The sequence below is a fragment of the Sturnira hondurensis genome, unplaced genomic scaffold (assembly GCF_014824575.4).
Source record: "Sturnira hondurensis isolate 20B ecotype Veracruz unplaced genomic scaffold, ASM1482457v3 Scaffold0021143, whole genome shotgun sequence".
Classification (NCBI taxonomy): domain Eukaryota; kingdom Metazoa; phylum Chordata; class Mammalia; order Chiroptera; family Phyllostomidae; genus Sturnira; species Sturnira hondurensis.
The window spans coordinates 7,351,298-7,369,733 of NW_028093774.1; the positions used below are offsets into that span (position 1 = coordinate 7,351,298).

Genomic DNA, 18,436 nt, shown 5'->3' on the forward strand with positions numbered 1-18,436 from the left:
AGTCGGACGGATGGAAAAGCCACACCATCAAGGCTGGCCTGTCACCAGGCAGGGGGGCATTTTCTACTCTTGTTGGCCCCAGGTGTGGACCAGGGTGTTCCGGGAGCAGACATTTTTCCAGACTGGCAAGGAGAACTTGTCAGCCCCGGCCGCAGTGTGCGTGGAGGACCCTGCTGACGAATGGAGCCGGGAGTCATTAGTCACGAAGAGCTAGAATTCTTTAAATCCCCACAGAACGGCAAAGCCCTAAGACCACTCATCTGGCCTCCCTGTTGTGACAGAAAAAAATCGCCCCAATTCCACTCAGGTACCAGTTCCCTCGAGGCTGGGCAGCTCTGTGGGCCTTCTTCTCTTGGCCACCGGGCCGGAAGTGAAGTGCAAAACCAGGGCCCCAGTGTAGTTTTCCTTCTTAAGAAGCAAATGCAACCATCTACATGGCTTTTAAAAATCTGTGCCCCTACAGATGGTACCCTATGGGGAGCTTTCTCTACTGCACAGCCAAGGGGCCCCACCCAAGCCGGGCTGGCAAGAGGCCACGCCCCAGGTGCTCAACAGAACCTGTGTCCCACCCGTGTCCTTTGCCTGCGGGCTGGACCCATGGAAAGACCCTCCTGTTCTGTCACCCATGCGACTGACATGAGAGGGGTTTACCCACTGCTGCAGGGGCCCCTTCTCCGAGCTTTGAGAAGCCCCGAGGGAGCCAGGCGGGGCTCACACGCTCAGCACAGAGTGCAAAGCCAGACGGCAAGTGCTCACACCTGGTGGGGCACCCAGCCGCTGGCTTGCTCTGGGTGGTCCGCAGAAGGAGGGAGGGAAGGGCCAGGGAGCAGGGCTTTGGAGTTGGGGTGAGGGATGATGACTTTCTGCCACCCAAGAACGGCCCAGAGAGCATTTTCAGAAATGCCTGGAAGTTTCTATGGGCAAGACGTGGCAATGAGGCTGCTGAGACCTGGGCCCGTCTCAGGTGCCCTGGACGCATCTGCTCACTGCCTCAGTGAAGGGGAGGAAGACTCCCATGGAAATCACGTTGGAGGGGATTAGAGGGACCTGGGGATATTTATATCCTGTGAAGATTCCCCTCTAGGCAGGAAGTGCTTTGGGCATTCCAGCACTGAGCATCTGCCCGAGGCTGCCACCTCCACAGCCCAGCAGTCTTCTCCAGCCAGGGAAGATCGGGGCAACAGGGAAGGAGAGGCGGGGTGGGCGGGGAGAGACCAACCCCAGCCCAAAGTGCCTGCCCTGTGTCCTGGGGGGCTCTGCTGCTTGCCTGCAGACCCCACCCTGCCCCTGCCTCCTAACCCCAGGGGTCCATTCCATACCTGGGGACGAAGGGGAGGGACGCTCCCTCTCCCAGTCCATCTCCCCTCAGTCCACCCCACCTCAAGGACAGGGAGGAGCCCTAGTTTCAGGGAGGAGAAACACTGGGAGGAAAGAAGGGCCCAGGCCCCTTCGGCTCCCAGCCTGCGTGTGACTCCAGAGTTCCGAGTGCAGGGTGTGTGCTGCTGCTCTGAGGCTTCCACATCCTTCCCCAAAGGGAAGAGGGGCAGCCCAGGAGCGGGTGTCTCTGGTCGGGGTTCGCAGGGCTGCTCCAGGGTGGTATGCACGCCCCACTTGGTCTGACTCTGGGAGGGTTAGGGCCTCATCAGCTGCTTGGGTCTGTAAAGGCAGCGGACTGCCCTGCAGAAGCAAGAAGCAGCCCTCACAGGTGGTGGGGGGTTCAGGAGCTGGCAAGTGCAGCAAGATGTACATACACGGTCGGACCGGAAGCAGAGGCCAGTTGATGGCGGGTACAGGAAGGGTGGGATGAGTCTGACCTGCCCCCGGTGCCCTGGACTATCGGTCTGTCACTGCAGCTGACCCAGAACCTTCCTCCAGGGCCAGGTTCTCAAGACCCCACACAGCTGCAGCCGGATCCTGCTCGGGCTGGCAAGGACGAGTTCTCAACCGGAAATCGAAAGGAACCCCCAGCTCCTACTTCTGTAGACATTTTCTATCTGCGTACAATAGTTCATTTTTCTCTTCTGCCCCCAATGACAAGAGCTACATTTATTATTTTTAAAATAATAATTGCCTATTTTTGTCGCAGTGTAATTACCCCATGCTAATTAGCTTTGGGGATAAAATAAAGGAAGTATTCCTGCCTAGTGATAAAAGCATTATTTAAAAATGAAGTCCTAATTAATCAAGCAGTTTTTTAAACTTGTAATGAAAAATATTTTTAAAAGATTTTCTCACCTACAGTGTATATATAGTTTCCTAAGCACAATAAATGCCTAATTTTTTTAAGGACGTCACCTTGGCACATTAAGGTCAAAAGAGAGTTAACCAAGAGTGCTCTACATATGAAAAATGTTATTTTTTAGTCTCAGAAGGATTCTGCTGAGGAAGAGGCTGGTAATCAGACTGTGTTCTCTGACGATTACACAGGGTTCAGCCAAGTGACACAGGCAGGGACATCATCACCGGGGCCACGTGGCCTGCGCCTTGCAGCTAGAAATATTTTTTGGTCTTTACCAGGAAGAAGGTAAAGACATTGGATGCGATAGATATTAGGATATGAGCTGGGGCACCCAGGAGTCAGTGAAATATCTGGTGAAGTTTGAACTCAAATAAGAACCAACCACAAATACAAAAACACACCCATACCAATCGCCCCCTGCCCAAAAATGGCCAACCCACTTTGCTACTTGCTGGTGGGTGGGGTGTTGGGGCAGCGGTGGGGGTTGGAGGGGGCACCAAGCCAGCTAGTAGAGAACAGAGTGTCACTCAGAAACCCCTTGCATCATCTGTAGGTTTCCAACGACAACCTACAGACTCCCTGGCCTCCCGCTTAGCTAAATTCATAGGAAAATCACCCTTGTCCTCAATTTGAAGACCACCAAGCCCCCTGTCTAGGTAGAGCAACAAAGAGAGAGGCCTGCATGCGGCGTAGCTACGAACACTGACGGAAACCCAGGACCAAAGCCCGGTAAGGGAGTTCTCGCTAACTTAAAGTTCGAACACTGCCCCCTTCCCAAGTTCAGGTGGCTCTAAAGAGCAGGCCACAAGTCCCACCTCGGGTCACAACCCCTATGTCTCAGGAAGGAACCAGCTGTCGGATTTCAACTCATCACCAGACACTGGTTCTCGGTGAATGGCCGAACACCCTCTTTCCTCACACCATCACGGGCAATTCCCACGGAGCCTTCTGTGCAAAGCGGGTCCGTGTGAAAAGTGCATCGAAACCGATCGACTTTTGCAATAGAAACATTAAAAAAATAAAAATACCTCTATATAAAATTAATTGTGCTTTCTTTCCAGAAACCGCAACTGGTTTGTGTCCGTAAATCTTTTTAATGTATATATATATATATGTTTGAGAGCTAAGAAGCAGTTGAAAGCTGTGAATATTTTTCTATTTGTGAATGGGCCTCCCATCCTTGGCCTTTCCTGTGTAGCAAACACTAAGGTTCAAGAAACCGAGCTCTAAAAATTCCAAGTTACGGTCCCCGTGAACTGGGGAGCAGTTCTCCGTGGTTCGGGAAATCTCCCTCCTGGCCACTGACCTGGCATGCGCACGCCAGTTCATCAGGCTATGAAATCTGCTGGGCGCATAAACAACTGGGCCTTTCAACCGGATGGTTTTGCGAGTAGCGCATTAGCAAAGAAACGACAAACCCAAAGTGACGGTGTGCCGCGTCACGCGGAAGGTCTGGAGTGCGTGGCTGCAAACCACGATCTCCACTGTGTCTCTGAGTTAGCACCCATCGAGACACTGGTCTCTGACTCCTCCCTGACTTCCAGACCAATGTCTTGGTGTCTGTGAGACATGACACACAGAGGGTCCATGGTCCCCGAGTGTCACCTTTTTGGGTCCCCCCAGGGTCCTTTTAGATGGAATGATCTTTTTCAAGTATGATGATCTATATGACATTTTATTTTTAATATTTCATTGCTCATTCTCTGAATGCATCAATAAAAATGAGAGGAATATTCTTGTTTTCTCTCTTCTGCTATAAAAAAAACTGAAAAACTGTTTCCGTTCTTCCAGTTTTCCCAGAAAAAGGGCGGGGATGCCACGGCTCCACACCCCAAGCAGGTCGAGGCCCTGCCCCTTCCAAACCGTGAGCGCCGCCCCAGCAGAGGTCGGAGGTCTCTGCAGCATGGCGCCTGAGGAACTCACCCCTTGGGCCCAGAGGAGACAGCACCCCTGTGCCGACTCGCACCGACCGTTTTCTCCTGAGGACGCTGCTGCGGCACAGAAGGACAAGCTGCACGCAAAAGCCCTTCCGACCAAAGAGAGCCGAGACACATGCCACATCCCCGGGACCGGCAGCTCGGGGGTCTGTGAAGCTGCTCAAATAGCGGCCCCCGAATCTTGCCTTTTGAGGGGCAGGACTCCATGGAGGAGGAGGATGCCCAGCAGCCTGGCCCATGGCCAGAGAACACGATGGCTCTTCCTTCCAGTGTATGAAAGAAGGGACGGTGGCCACCGCTGCAGGAGGCTCATAGTAGGAGGGGAGATAAAGGGGGGACACTAGTGCCAGGGTGTCCGGGACAGCTCCCCGCGGGGCAGCAGCTCAGCTTTAGTCGTCTTCCTGGCACATGGGCAAGTTGACGAAGGTGAAGACGTTAAACTCGATCATGATGGAGAAGCACAGGAACACGGCGTAGAGGACCAGCACGTAGACGCCCAGCTTGCGGTCCAGCTTCCACTTGTTCAGGTGGATGCCGAGCACCTGGCGGGGAGACAGTGTGAGGATCAGGCTGGGGGCAGAGAAGGAAGCACCAGAGGCCTTTTCCCTGGAAGACGACACACAGACCACGAACCCCAAACTTCCTCCAACACGGGGGTGAGAGTAGAGGGGCGCTGCCATCAAACATCCTCAGTCTGATGGGCACGAGCCCTGCAGGCTACTGACTTGTCTGATGGCAGGGCGAGGACGGGGACACACACCAGCTGCCCTCAGGGAACGGCCCGCCCCAGCCCAGCCTCCTCTAGGGACAACTAGGGTCTTTCACTGAGTGCTCCCCTTTGCCTCGGAACTTGGTGCCCTCAGCCCTCTCCAGCAAAACTTCCAAGGCTCCTGCTGGCCCACAGTCTGGCAAACTTCAGCTTGCACCACCGTTTTCTACGTGTGCGTGTGTGTGGAGAGACAGGCGGGAGCACGATCTCATTCTAAATTCTTCCCAGACCCTCCCACAACACTTCCCTCCGCCGCCTTCTCTCTTATCCCTGAATCGGGGCTCCCCAGGGGCGGGCTCCCAGTCGCCGCATCGGAGCAATTGAGATCACGTGACCGTGGACAAGTTGTTCAACCCCCACGCCTTGAATCTTCCATACAATGGGAAAGGTATGTCATCAGGTGTTTGTAAGGACTGTCAGCAGAGGTAAAGGGTTGGGCAGAGTCCTGGGCACAGGGAGTACGGAGGCCTGCGTTTCACCACGTGCCAGGCCCGAGGCCTGACCGCTGCGTCCATCTGCCAGCTCAGATGGGCAGGTCTCCCAGTGAGAGGGGACGACTGGGCAGCAAGGAGAAAGGAAGTCGTTCTCATCCTCCGGGGGCCTTTCAGCCATTCAGGGAACAGTGCAGTGGTGGGGGCCGACATTCTGAGGGTATCTGAACTGACATGTTTCCTCAGCTTTGTCCCTCACTGCAGGGGGCGGGGAAGGTGGGGGGACAGGTGAGTGACTGGGCAGAATTGGGTGAAATGGAGTCTGGGTGGGGCTTCTGCTTTGGGAGCGCCAGCACTCACGGTGAGCGCCACGGAGCCCAGCAGCAGCACCACGGAGTAGACCAGGCCCCGGCTATTGATCTTCACCTGCAACAACAAACACACACCTGAGTCTGGGAACCACTAGGCCTTCCGGGGTCCGCACCCGCCCTCCCCCATCCGGAAGCACAGGTGCTGCTCAAGGTGAGCACGTGGCTGTGGACGATTAGCTAACTGTGGGCCGAGTCTCCCGGCACTTCTCTGGGGAAAAGGCCCGGGAGGGGACGGTCATGCTAGGGNGGGCAGAATTGGGTGAAATGGAGTCTGGGTGGGGCTTCTTCTTTGGGAGCGCCAGCACTCACGGTGAGCGCCACGGAGCCCAGCAGCAGCACCACGGAGTAGACCAGGCCCCGGCTGTTGATCTTCACCTGCAACAACAAACACACACCTGAGTCTGGGAACCACTAGGCCTTCCGGGGTCCGCACCCGCCCTCCCCCATCCGGAAGCACAGGTGCTGCTCAAGGTGAGCACGTGGCTGTGGACGATTAGCTAACTGTGGGCCGAGTCTCCCGGCACTTCTCTGGGGAAAAGGCCCGGGAGGGGACGGTCATGCTAGGGGGCTGAGACTCGGGGCAGGAGCACTTACGAGTGCTGGGCAACAGGGCCTTCCCCCTGCAGGCACCCCTCAGGCTGCTCTGGGAGCCTCCCTGCAAAGTGGGTGCCAAGGAGAAGCGGGCGCAAGGCCCCCAGACCCCTTGGCTGGGACAGGGCCGACACCGACACCATTCCCGTAGAATGCACGCGCCTGGCGTCGGTCTCGCTCACGGAGGAACTCAGCACGGAACTTACTGTGGATCCGTAACTGATGACCATGGTCTGCAGACCCCACGGTATGCCGAGTCCCACGAGGATGTCAAACACGTTGCTTCCTATGGTGTTAGAGACCGCCATGTCGCCAAGGCCTGGAGGGGACAGTTGACACGTGTCACTCACTAGGAGCAGGTCACTGGAAATCCCTGTCCTTTCCCTTAACTGCTGTTGCTCAGGCAGAAATTCCTTCCTCAGACTCGACATTTCTAAACCCCCTTTCCGAGGCCTAAGTAACCTACTCCCTTCATGGAGTCTAGAGGGGCCTGATGTGGGCTGAATGGTGACCCTGAGGTTCACATGTTGGAGCCCTGACCCCCAGCACCTCAGAAGGTGACCTTGTTTAGAGTTTGGGTCTTTGCGGTTGTAACCGAAATGAGGTCACTAGGGTGGCCTGAATCCATTATGATGGGCTTCCTTAGAAAAGGGGGACACTCAGACACAGCACAGGGGAAAGTCACGTGGACACGAAGAGGGTGCTCTACCAGCCAAGGACAGAGGCTTGAAACAGGTTCAGGTCTGCCCCCAGGAGAAATCAGCCTTGCTGACAACTTGCTCTTGGACTCCCCACCTCCAGTCTGAGACGGGCCTCTGTCATTGGTGCCTCCCTGCCTGGGGAACTTGGTCATGGCGGCCCGGGGAATGCAGTGTGGGGCCCCGCACAGTGGGTGTCAGCCGATGTTCTCTGAAGACCCACTCTGTGCACCACCTCCGTGAACCCCCAGGTGCTCTGAAAGGCAGGGGGCACGGTCCTTATGCAGCAGATGATGAAACTAAGGCTTGAGATGTGCCCAAGGTCATACAGTTTGCAAGTGGTCCGGCGTCCTTCACCCTGGGGCATGATGCGTACCTGTGGCCCAGGCAGTGGCACATGACCTTAGCCTTCATCAGGGCATCTGGTCTTATGTCCCATTGAATTCTGAAGGGTGAACTCTTCCCCCAACCAGGTTACAAGAATCGGAGGGTGGGGCCGTGTGATCACCTTCCAGCCCCACTGTCCAGGACTGTGCTGGCCACTCCATGGGAGGGATGTCACAACTTGAGGGGTATTAGAAATCAGATTACAAGCTTTTACCGAGACTCGGGCTGGCTGAAATCTGCTGTAATCCAGCTACTTAGCCCTAATTTGTCCTGACTGTCGTCACCAGGCACACGTACAAAGGCATGGGGCAGGAACAAGCCTGAAGCACAAATGCCTGCAACCACACAGTTGCTGTGGTCAGAGAAGCTTGTGGCAACTCTGACAAGCCTCTGGATGACTGACTCATCCTGCTGACGTAAGTCCAGGCCATCTCCTCTCCCACCTGCTACCGTCAGAGCTGACCTCCAGGACACCGTGCCTTCCTCCAGGGCCTCGAGTTCCCCTCCCAGCCTGCACTGCTAGTACCTGGGCAGCTTAGGGCGGTGTCACCAGGAAAGCAGCCTTCCGGTCTCACGTAACACGCAGGAATGTGCAGCAACTGTCTGCCCAGCGACTTGCCCCTGGCGCAAAGGCAGGCACCAGACTAGCAGGAGGGGTTGGGAGGTGGAAAGGGTTTGGGAGGACAGGCTGAGCGCGTCTCAGGTGTGACCCGCTTCCCATTCTGCACAGGCACTGCATCTTTGAGGGAGGGATGGCAGTGCTTCCAAGTTAGAGGAGCACATGGCTCACTTAGGGGATTTGCTAAAAGCAGATTAATTCAGTGTAACTGGGCGGGGGGGCCTGACAGTCTTCGTTTCTCACAAACTCTGTCTCGCCGAAGCTGCCAGCCTCGCTTAGGGAGTCCTGTGAGCAGCACCGGCGTGTGACAGCTTGATGCGGAGCTCCTGCTCTGCGCAGCTGACGCCTCGCAGCGGTTTCTGGATCCCGTGCCCTGAAGATTCTGTCTGTGCTTTAACCCTGTCCACTGGGTTCTGTTGATCACACCAGTGCCACCCCTATGACAACTAGGCACGCCCTCCACTGCCCCAGCCTGCACTCCACATTCCACAGTAGCTACTCTGAGACGACGTCCTCCCTCAGAACCCTGCCTGTCATCCCTTGTCCCTACAAAGCCCCTACTTCCACTGCACCGGGACACCCACGCCCTTCCCGCCCTAGCCCTCAACCCTCTTCTGTCCCCCCACCTCCCACTAGCCTGGACTCCGAGGCCAGTTGCTCAAACTGCATGGTCTCTTGCCTGCTGACTTCCATCGTGCCCACCAGCCAGCTGAAGCTCTGGACGGATGTGTCCCCTCTCATGTGTGTGTCACTGGAGCTGGAATGGCTGAATCTGACCCATGTTCATGCCACTGGAGCACCAGACGGGCCCTCGGAGCTGCTGCCTTTTAGTTTAATATGACAGACAGGGAGGAGCCTAGCAAAGCCTGCTCCATCCAAGTTGCTCTGGGCCCTGTCCTTAAAGGAGGTCCAGCAAACATTGGCTCACCAGAAGTTTGCATTTTACCTCCATGTGAATTTCCTTTTCGCCCTTTGAAGTCACAAACCCCTACCCACACCCCTTCGCCTTAGCTCAAGGTGGCCCATGAGCCCCCATATTCTTATGGCACCCCCATATGTATATACATAATAAACTTGGTTATTCTCCCTTGCTAATCTCTCATGTCATTCAATTATTAGACTGGCCAGAAGAACTTAGAGAGAAAGGGGAGATATTTCCCTTCCCCCACAAAATGAATACACTCACCTCAAAGGTCATGCTGTTGAATTCCACTCCCCTTAGCTGCTACCCGACGCGTTCCTATTTCCACTTTTGCACAGCTCCAGGTTACCGCCAGACATACACCCACCTTGCCTTCTCCTCAACTCGTGCTTTCCCAACCAATCCACCCTTGCTCCTACGGCGACGGAATAATGTCTCCTTTCCCTATCTCCAAAGCCAGCTGTCTCTCCGAGTGCTTCTCCTCTCCTCTCCTGTCTCCTCTGAGCTGTCACTCCATTATTCACCGCCCCCCCCCGCCCCCACCTTTCCAGCTCTCATCTGCAGAGGAAGACCTGCAGAAGTCCAGGCCAGAATGCTATCTCACCGACCGAAAAGACGCAGTAAATAAAGGTGGGCCCTTTGCAGCCCTTTCTTCCTCCTCGCTGATCAGCCCAGGTCACTCTGTAAGCCCCAAACAAAAACCACTGAACAAACTGAAATGGTGTGCAAGTTCCAGATCTCTGAGCAGCACAGGAACATCGTTGGAGGTACNGCCGGAATGCTGTCTCACCAACTGAAAAGACGCAGTAAATAAAGGTGGGCCCTTTGCAGCCCTTTCTTCCTCCTCGCTGATCAGCCCAGGTCACTCTGTAAGCCCCAAACAAAAACCACTGAACAAACCGAAATGGTGTGCAAGTTCCAGATCTCTGAGCAGCACAGGAACATCGTTGGAGGTACAGGGCACCCCCGCTTTGCCTTCCTGGGACTAGAACATTCTCATTACCACCTCGTTTGCTACAAGAAGCCTGGGCTTCAGCTCCCTTCAATCTCACACTGGTGACTTCCAGAACAAGTTCATTCATATACCGACTGCACGCAAGCAAATGCTCTTTGAGGTCTGGAGGAGTTTGTCCCGGTAGTGCCCTCCCCACGGGAGGCACCTGGGCCATGTGCTTTTCGGACGTCAGCTTCCTCCATGTGCTTCCTTCTTCTAACTACCGGGCGTGAGAGCCTGAGCTGTGACTGGGGCAGGGGGCAGGGGGCAGGGGCCTGCACCATGCTGCCGCGGGTGGCTGTGCGGGCCGAGACACTGTGTGTACCTTGTCGCGCCACGATTAGGCTGGCCATGCAGTCCGGAACGCTCGTGCCTGCCGCCAGGAAAGTGATGCCCATGATGACATCAGGGATCCCGAATGTGTACCCGATGATCGTCACCTGCAGAGAGAGGGTGGGGGGTGCCGCTCATCCTGAGAGTACTGAACTTGAATGTGGCACTGCTGTAGCCAAGGAAAACATCTGGAATGTGGTTTTGTTTTCAAAACATCTTTTAGAAGTTCTTTTTTTCCCCCTTGATGACACGCATAATACGCATTCACTGTTTTAAAAACTTGAGAAAGTGAAAATTAAAAATCACCTACCACTTCTCAAGACCCACAGACAAGCACTACCAACTCCCGTCAGCCGGTGGTTCTCACACGTGAACATACAGAAGACCCTCAGGCAGGCTCGTTAAAATGCAGATGGCCAGGCCCCGCCTCCAGAGCGTCTGCCTCAGGAAGTCTGGGTGCAGCCCAGGAAACTGCATCCCTTGCAGGTTCCCAGCAGTGGGAGCCCTGAGGCTGCTGCCCTGGGAACCCTGTTTGAAAAGCACTGCCCGAAAACACACCCCTGACCTTTCTGCTGTATCAGAAAAAGTGAAATTGGATTATGCTACCAGCACACATTCTGCAACGTTTGTTTTGTGTGATGAAACACCATGATTACCTTTCTATCTCAAATATTCAACGACATTGCTTTCAACTGATGCGTGGATTTCATTGTATGGCTATAGCATTTCGGCCAATCCCTCACTGTGGGATATTGAGGTGCCTTCTCTTTTGGCTCTTACAATGTCACTGCGTATCAGTAACATTTATGGGGTGCTTGCTGTGTACCAGGTGCACAGGTGTTTTACTTTCACAATCTCAGGTGCCCTGTTACTCCCCACCCACTGGGGAGGGGGGCACTACCATTATGCCCATTTTCTGCCTAGAGAAATGGAGGGTCAGAGAGGTAAGTAAGGACGCCGGCAGACACAAAGGTCACCAGTGGGGCAGGGACTCCTGGTGTTGAGGGTCTTGAGCACAGTCACAGGTTCCTCTGACAAATGTCTGATGCTTGAGAGGTGGCTGGGGGCCTGCACAGCAGCCCGATGGGAAGCTCTAGGGGCATTTGGACAACCCCGCACAAAACACCCTTGAGTTTGAGCTTGCTCCCCATCTGGAAAGTGGGAGGAGGGGCCCCTCTCAGGATCCTTCCTGTCTCGGCTGACGGCTCCAACCCCAGCAATGTCATGTGACTTAAGACAAACTGGCTTTCTTCTGAGCCTCTGCTTTCTCATCTGTAAAATGGGCTCATGGATGAGAATTAAAGTGAGACAATGGGAGGCAACAGGGCCTGGCCTGTGCAAGATGTGCACTGATGTGTGTTTCCCTTCTCTCTCACTCACTAGTCTTGCCATCTATGGGTGCAGAGAAATGGGGGTTATCGGAGTCCCCAGATGAAGTGCTTTGTGAGTGAAAACCTTAGCCCCAAAGGGCAACCAGAGCACCTGGACTAAAATGGACATCTGTCCCCAGAGCTTTGCAGGGGTGTTTAAAGAGGCCCCGCCCCAGAAGGGAGCGCTCAGCTTAGCATCGCCAGGACAGTGGGACGCCGATGTTTTAGGGCACAGGGCAGAGCACACACTGGCAGGCCTGCCCTGGGCATGAGGGAAGACACACACTGAGGAGGGCCGAGCCACCCGTGCTTAATCCACGTGGGCCACGGAGATGCTGCTAGCACACACAGGCTGTGGCTGACGTGTTTTCAATGGGTGATGCCAGACATAATAAAACCAGGAGCCTGGGTTATTTTCTTATTCATGGGGATGCCTCTATTTTCTTTTTGTTTAAAGATTTTATTTATTTATCTTCAGAGGGGAAAGGAAAGCGAGGAGGAGAAAAATACCAATGTATGGTTGTCTCTCGTGCGTCCCCTCCTGGGAACTGGCCTGAAACCCAGGCATGTGCCCTGTCTGGGAATTGAACTGTGATCCTTTGGTTCATGGGCCAGCGCTCAATCCACTGAGCTACACCAGCCAGGGCTGCCTCTATTTTCTTAAATCACTAAACCACATGGCCAAGAGTTTGAAGGACAGAGGGGTGAGAAGAAGGAGTGTGTGGGTGTGCACGCACATCATTCAGGAGCAGAGGTGCTTCCCAAGTGTCATTTTGTCCAGGACCCCAGCCCTGGGAGCTCCTACCCTTCCAGATGCTTCGTCTTCCTTGGTCCTCAGTCTCCCCAGCTGTGCTAGGGAGACCGCACCCGGTCTCCCACCCCCTCACAAGGGTACTGCACTGGATGGCCCACCTCGAATGTCTCTCCCTTTTGACACAGGCATTCAAGAACTTCTCCTTCGAGACTTGGGGGTGGGAGGTGTGAACAGTGGCGGAGGTATGGGGGGCACCTGAGACTTCACAGCTTCCTGGAGATCCCACCAGGGCAAAGTGAAAGTCAATGCGAGGCCGAGAGGCCGGCACATTTCTCTCGGGTAGAAGCCAGACTAACCTGTGGCATTCTACTCCCTTCTGTAGCGGAAGCCACTGCGCCTCCCACACTGAGGTTGGCTGGAGTTCAAAGCCATAGGAAAAAGAGCCTCAGACTCCTGGCCAGGCCAGGTGGGAAGACTCTGCTTTAGGAAGTGGGGGTGGGAGTGTTATTAAATGTCCAATCTCACTGCCAATTAGAACTGACTTAATGATACCTTTATTTTCAGTAACTAGAGAAGAAAAAAATTCACACATTCCTTAATATGATCTTCCCTAATTCTCATGCCCACTCAAATGTCATGAAATACTTTTTTTTTTTTACTGCACTGTTGTTTTGGGAATGCATTTTATTAAGAGAAATCACTGGATTTAAAAAAATCAAAGGTAAGATGGCGGCGTAGGCAGACACGGCTCACCTCTTCACACAACCACATCAAAATCACAACTAAAATACAGAACCACCATCACTCAGAACTGTCAGAAGTCAAGTGGAATGGAAGTCCAACAACTCTGGAATTGAAACCACATCTATCCAGACTGGTGGGAGGGGCACAGATGCAGAACAAGCTGGTCCCATGTGTGGTGGATAAAAATTCCGGAGGGATATCTTGGAGTCCCAGCCCCACACCAGGCCCCCCAGCCCAGGGTCCCGGTGCCAGGAACATGAGTCCCCACAAGTTCTGGCTCTGAAAACCAACAGAGGTTGAGTCAGTGGAAGAAACTGCTGGAGCCCCAAGCACAAACTGCTTTTCCATATGAATGGCTGGTCTTGGCTCCCACTTCACAACTTCCTAAACCCTCTCAAACAAGCAAAAGCTGGCCTCAGTCAGCCCCAGGCTCTGTACTAGCAACAGCCAGATGAGATTCACGGCTTGGAAATCTCCAAGCCCAGCACAAGTAGCAGCCATCTCAGACAGCTTTATAGCTCAGGCAGGGTGCCCTGGGCAAAACACAGGTAGGGGCTGACCTTGGCCTGTACCACCCAGGAAACCTCAGGGCCAGGGCACCCATTGGACAGCTACAGACCATGTTGGAGCACGACCACCCTGCCCCTGCACAGCTGATCCTCCACGAAGGGTGGAGGTTGGTATTCAGTGGTCACAGCCAAGTCTTGCCTCTGACTAACCTGGGTAAATTCCTCCCATTGACCTGCTGACAGCAACCAAGGCTCAACTACAAGAGGAGGGTGTACGAAGGGTGCATCCCGAGTACCCAGCTTGGGTGATAGGCTGTGCCACTGGACCCTACAGGACACCTACTATATTAGGCCACGCTACCAAGACAGGGGGTCATCATAGCAGCTCTACCTAATACACAGAAACAAACACAGGGAAGCTGTCAAAATGAAGAGACAAACATGGCCCAAATGAAAGAACAGGTCAAAACTCCAGAAAAACAGTTAAACGAAATGGAGATAAACAATCTATCAAATGCAGAGTTCAAAACACTGGTTATCAGGATGCTCAAGGAACTTAGTGAGGACCTTTAGCAGCAAGAACAGATCCAGTCAGAAATGAAGAATACTCTAATTGAAAAGAACAGTTTATAGGAAAACAATAGTAGAGTGGATGAAGCTGAGAATCAAATCAATGATTTGAAACATAGGGACCCAAAAAACAGCCAATCAGAACAAGGAGGAAAAAGAATGAATCCGAAAAAATGAGGATAGTAAAAACAGCCTCTGGGACAACTTCAAGAGGTCCACCATTCACATCATAGGGGTACCAGAAAAAGAAGAGAAAGAGCAAGAATTTGAAAACTTGTTTGAAAAAATAACAGGCCCCAGCTGGTGTGGCTCAGTGGATTGAGTGCAGGCCTGTGAACCAAAGGGGCACTGGTTCGATTCCCAGTCTGGGCACAAGCCTGGGTTGCAGAGAGGCAACCATACCTTGATGTTTCTCTCCCTCTCTTTCTCCCTACCTTCCCCTCTTTCTAAAAATAAATAAATAAAATCTTTAAAAGAAAAGCAAAAATAATGAAAGAAAACTTCCCTAATTTGGTGAAGGAAATAGACATGTAAGTCCATGAAGCAGAGAGAGTCCCAAACAAGATGGATGCAAAGAGGCCCACTCCAAGACACATCATAATTAAAATGCCAAAGGTTAAAGATAAAGAGAGAATCGTAAAAGCAGCAAGAGAAAAGAAGTTAGTTACCTACAGGGGAGTTCCCGTAAGACTGTCAGCTGATTTCTCAAACAAAACAAAACAAACAACTCTGCAGGCTAGAAGGCACAGCAAGAAATATTCGAAGTATGAAAAGCAGGGACCTATAGCCAAGATCGCTCTACCCAACAAAGCTCTCATTTAGAATGGAAGGGCAGATAAAGAGCTTCCCAGACAAGGAAAAAGTAAAGGGGTTCATCATCACCAAACCGTTATTACATGAAATGTTAAAGAAATTTATTTAAAAAGAAGATCAAAACTATGAAAAATAAAATGGCCCTAAATACATACCTGTCAATAATTGAATCTGAAAAACAAACTAAGCAAACAAGAACCGAGAAGGAATCATGGATACAGACAGCATTTTGATGGTTGCCAGATGGGAGGAGGGTGTGGGCAATGGGTGAAGAGGTGAGGGGATTAGGAAGTACAAACAGGCAGTTACAGAATAGCCATGGGGACGTACAGTACAGTACAGGAAGTGGAGTGGCCAAAGATTATACATGTGACCCATGGACATGAAAATGGTGTGGGGTTTGCCTGAAGGAGTGGGGGGTGCTAAATAGAGGGGGGCAAAGGGGGGAAACAGGACAACTGTAACAGCATAATCAATAGAGTAAGAAATTTGAAAAATCAAGTGTAAAGATGGGCTGGCCTTTAATCCTACTCGAAAATTTTAAGTTTGCAAATTCAATTCATTTGAGGCATAGTTTTCCTTATCTTTGACTGTCATCCTTTCTGGGCAGTTTGAATAGCAGCTCCTTCCTGCTCCCCCACAACCCCACCTCCCACGCACCCACACCAGCACCTGTGGGGACTCTAGCCTTCACCTGACACAGCACAGAGCAGTCCGTGGGGGCTGTACCTCCTGGCGAAAACAGCTGACACTCACAGTTACCAGCCACTTTCTATGCTGCAGCTCAGACCGTGATGTCGGCCCAGAGGCCTCCCAGTCTCCCAGTGACCCTGTTGGACGGAGATGAACCTCCCCAGTTTGTAGAGGGGGTGACCCGGGTTCTGAGAAGTTGAGTCACCTGCCTGAGTGTTACGGATCCTACGTGGGAAAACTAGGATTCACCTCCACACTCCTGGGACCCCACAGCCCACCTTTCCCCACCAATCTGCTCCTCTGGGGTTAAGGGGACGGTGGCCCTTGCGCCTCTGAAACCGAGACTCACGTGCCCTATCCCTGCCTGGCACCAGGTGTCAGGAGGAGAGCGAAGTGACTAGAGGGTACGGCTATGACAACGCTTTTCAACCAGTGAGACTCGGGGGGTTTTTAAACACACAGTCCCTGACTACTGAGTCAGGGGCGCTGACCTCCTTCCCCTTGGGACAATAGCTGTCCCGAGTGAATGAGTCAAAACTATGACAATGTTTTGATCAGACTGGCAAAAAATAATATGTCCTTTGGTGTGCTGCAGAATTTTAGTAACTAGTGGATGTGCGCTGTGAGATGACAAAGTCGTCTCGGTTGAAAGTCGCTGTGCAAAGCTGCGTGTGGCTGATGGGTGAGCTTCACCACAATAGAGATGCAACTGCCCTGGAACCACAGCTCCCCTTGCTGCTCCTGGGCTCTCCATGAGGAATGAGAGTCGGGGGAGGGGGAGGAGGGGGAAGGGGAAGGTTGGTACGCAGAGCTGCGATGCATGACCGGGGCTGCTACCAGGAGCTAGGTCGACACCTCTCCACCTGCAACACTTCAGTCTGAAAGGTGCTGAAAAATTCCAGCCACAAATTGAGAGGCAGTTCAGGGTAGTGGCTGAGACCGTGGACTCAGGAGAACAACAGACCAGGGTTCTGACCCCGCCCTAGAACACACTAACTGATGAACTCACTGTGTGACAGATGCTAATTGTAAAACTACCTGGGCAAAGTACTCAAGCTCTGTGCCTCAGTTTCCTCGTCTGTAAAATGGGCATAGTGAAAGTGGTTGTTAGGAGGATTGAAAACCTATATAGAGTTTATACACAGTTCATACATGTGCCTGAGCATAGGAAGGGGAGAGGAACATCCCTTGGCAAGGGGCATAGGAGGGCTTGCGTTCATCTCCCACTGACTCCAGCCTCCCTCACATTTCCCTGGGTCCTAGCGTTCAGCCCTCTAGGGCTCTTCCCAGACCCACCTTCAAGGCATCAGTTCTTGACTCCCAGTCCATGCCACTCCTACCACACTACCCCGCCCCTCTTGCCAGGTTCACCTCCACCCCCTGTGCCTGCCTTGCCTGCAAGTACCACGCTGATCTGTCTGGCCACCCCTGGTGCACAGTGCAGCGGCTCACACCCCTGCCAGTTCCCCTGCTCACCGAAATGTAAGCCAAGGTCAACTCTGCCAAAGGTGGCCGAGCAGTGCCTGAAGTCGCTCTCCCACCTCCGGCAGCTGCTGGGCAGGTCTGTCCGCCCAGCCCGCCCAGCGCCCACCACTCACCAGCCACACCATCAGGTAGGAGAAGACGGCGATCCACAGCGTGGCGGTGATGAAGGTGACCATGAAGAACTTCTCCCAGCGGGGCTTGCTGCAGTTGGGGATGGTGATGCACAGGAGGAAGATGAGTGGCCAGGTGAACACCCACTTGGCTTTGTCCCCTCTTGCCTCTGCAGGGGGGTGGGGCGGAGCCAGAAGGGAGGGGGAGAGAAACACGCACTGGGTTACACACCTGTCAGTCCACCTGCTGCTTTTTTTTTTAAGTCAAACAAGAGAATGCTACCCATGTGACTCTAAGCAAGTGATCTCACAGAATCACATGCCTGCACAACGTCCTCCGGAAAGTGATCTTAGCAACACAATTCGCTAAGTGTTTGTTGATTGAATAGCTTCAGTCAGTCCAAATCCTTCAGAGTAAGGAAAGTGAGACCCAGAGGGAATGGACTTGCTCCATGGAGCTGGAATGAGCAGGCAGAATATGGGTAGGCTTTGGAGCCAGACAGACCTGGGCTGGTGTTCCAAGGACCTGGAGAAATCCCATCAACTCCACTTTCTCCTCCGATGATAATAACAGTTGGAACAACAATAACGCAAAAATCAACGTATGAAATTTTGCAATGTGTAGCAGGCACAGTGCTGAGTTCTTTGCATTTAGTAGTTGCTTCATCTGTTAAATTGGAGCGTTCTCCCTTTCTTCATTGTTGCAAGAAGGACATGACATTATATACATAAGACACTCTGCACGCAGTAGGTATTCCAGAAATCTCAGCGCCTTGGCTCCAAAGTCATCTACTCAGCCCACGGCAGACGCAAGACTAAAATGTGGGTGTCCTGGCTGGCAGATGGGACCTCATGGGCTCCCACCAAAGGAATCCACTGACAAGTCAGCCAGGGAAAAGCAGCCCCCCACAAACCACCAAGTACAAGCATAGTTCCCTTAATAAACCACTGTGTACAGCACGTGCAGCCTCCAAAACCAACTCGTGGGTGATGCCGCAGAAATGGCGGAGGGAGGACCTGTGAAATTCTCTCCTGTAGAGGGACAGTGAGGAGACTGGGGAAAATGGCCAGAACCATCCTTTTTTAGGACTCTGGAA

At 53.1% G+C, this 18,436-nt stretch overlaps 1 protein-coding gene across 3 annotated transcripts in view; it reads right to left on the bottom strand.

Annotated features, from left to right (window-relative positions):
* Nucleotides 1-1,230: 1,230 nt before the first annotated feature.
* SLC24A4 (solute carrier family 24 member 4) overlaps nucleotides 1,231-18,436 on the bottom strand; it is a 133,116-nt gene continuing 115,910 nt past the window's right edge. For 2 of the 3 annotated variants that reach the window (XM_037031318.1, XM_037031316.1), the window contains exons 13-17: nucleotides 17,343-17,509; nucleotides 10,284-10,398; nucleotides 6,545-6,657; nucleotides 6,057-6,122; nucleotides 1,231-4,718 (exon numbers count right to left, since the gene is read on the bottom strand). In XM_037031318.1, the coding sequence (XP_036887213.1) occupies nucleotides 4,566-4,718; nucleotides 6,057-6,122; nucleotides 6,545-6,657; nucleotides 10,284-10,398; nucleotides 17,343-17,509 (614 nt within the window). In that variant the 3' untranslated portion in view covers nucleotides 1,231-4,565. Of the gene's footprint in view, nucleotides 4,719-5,736; nucleotides 5,803-6,056; nucleotides 6,123-6,544; nucleotides 6,658-10,283; nucleotides 10,399-17,342; nucleotides 17,510-18,436 lie in introns of all 3 variants that reach the window. The other variant, XM_037031317.1, reaches the window with a different exon arrangement.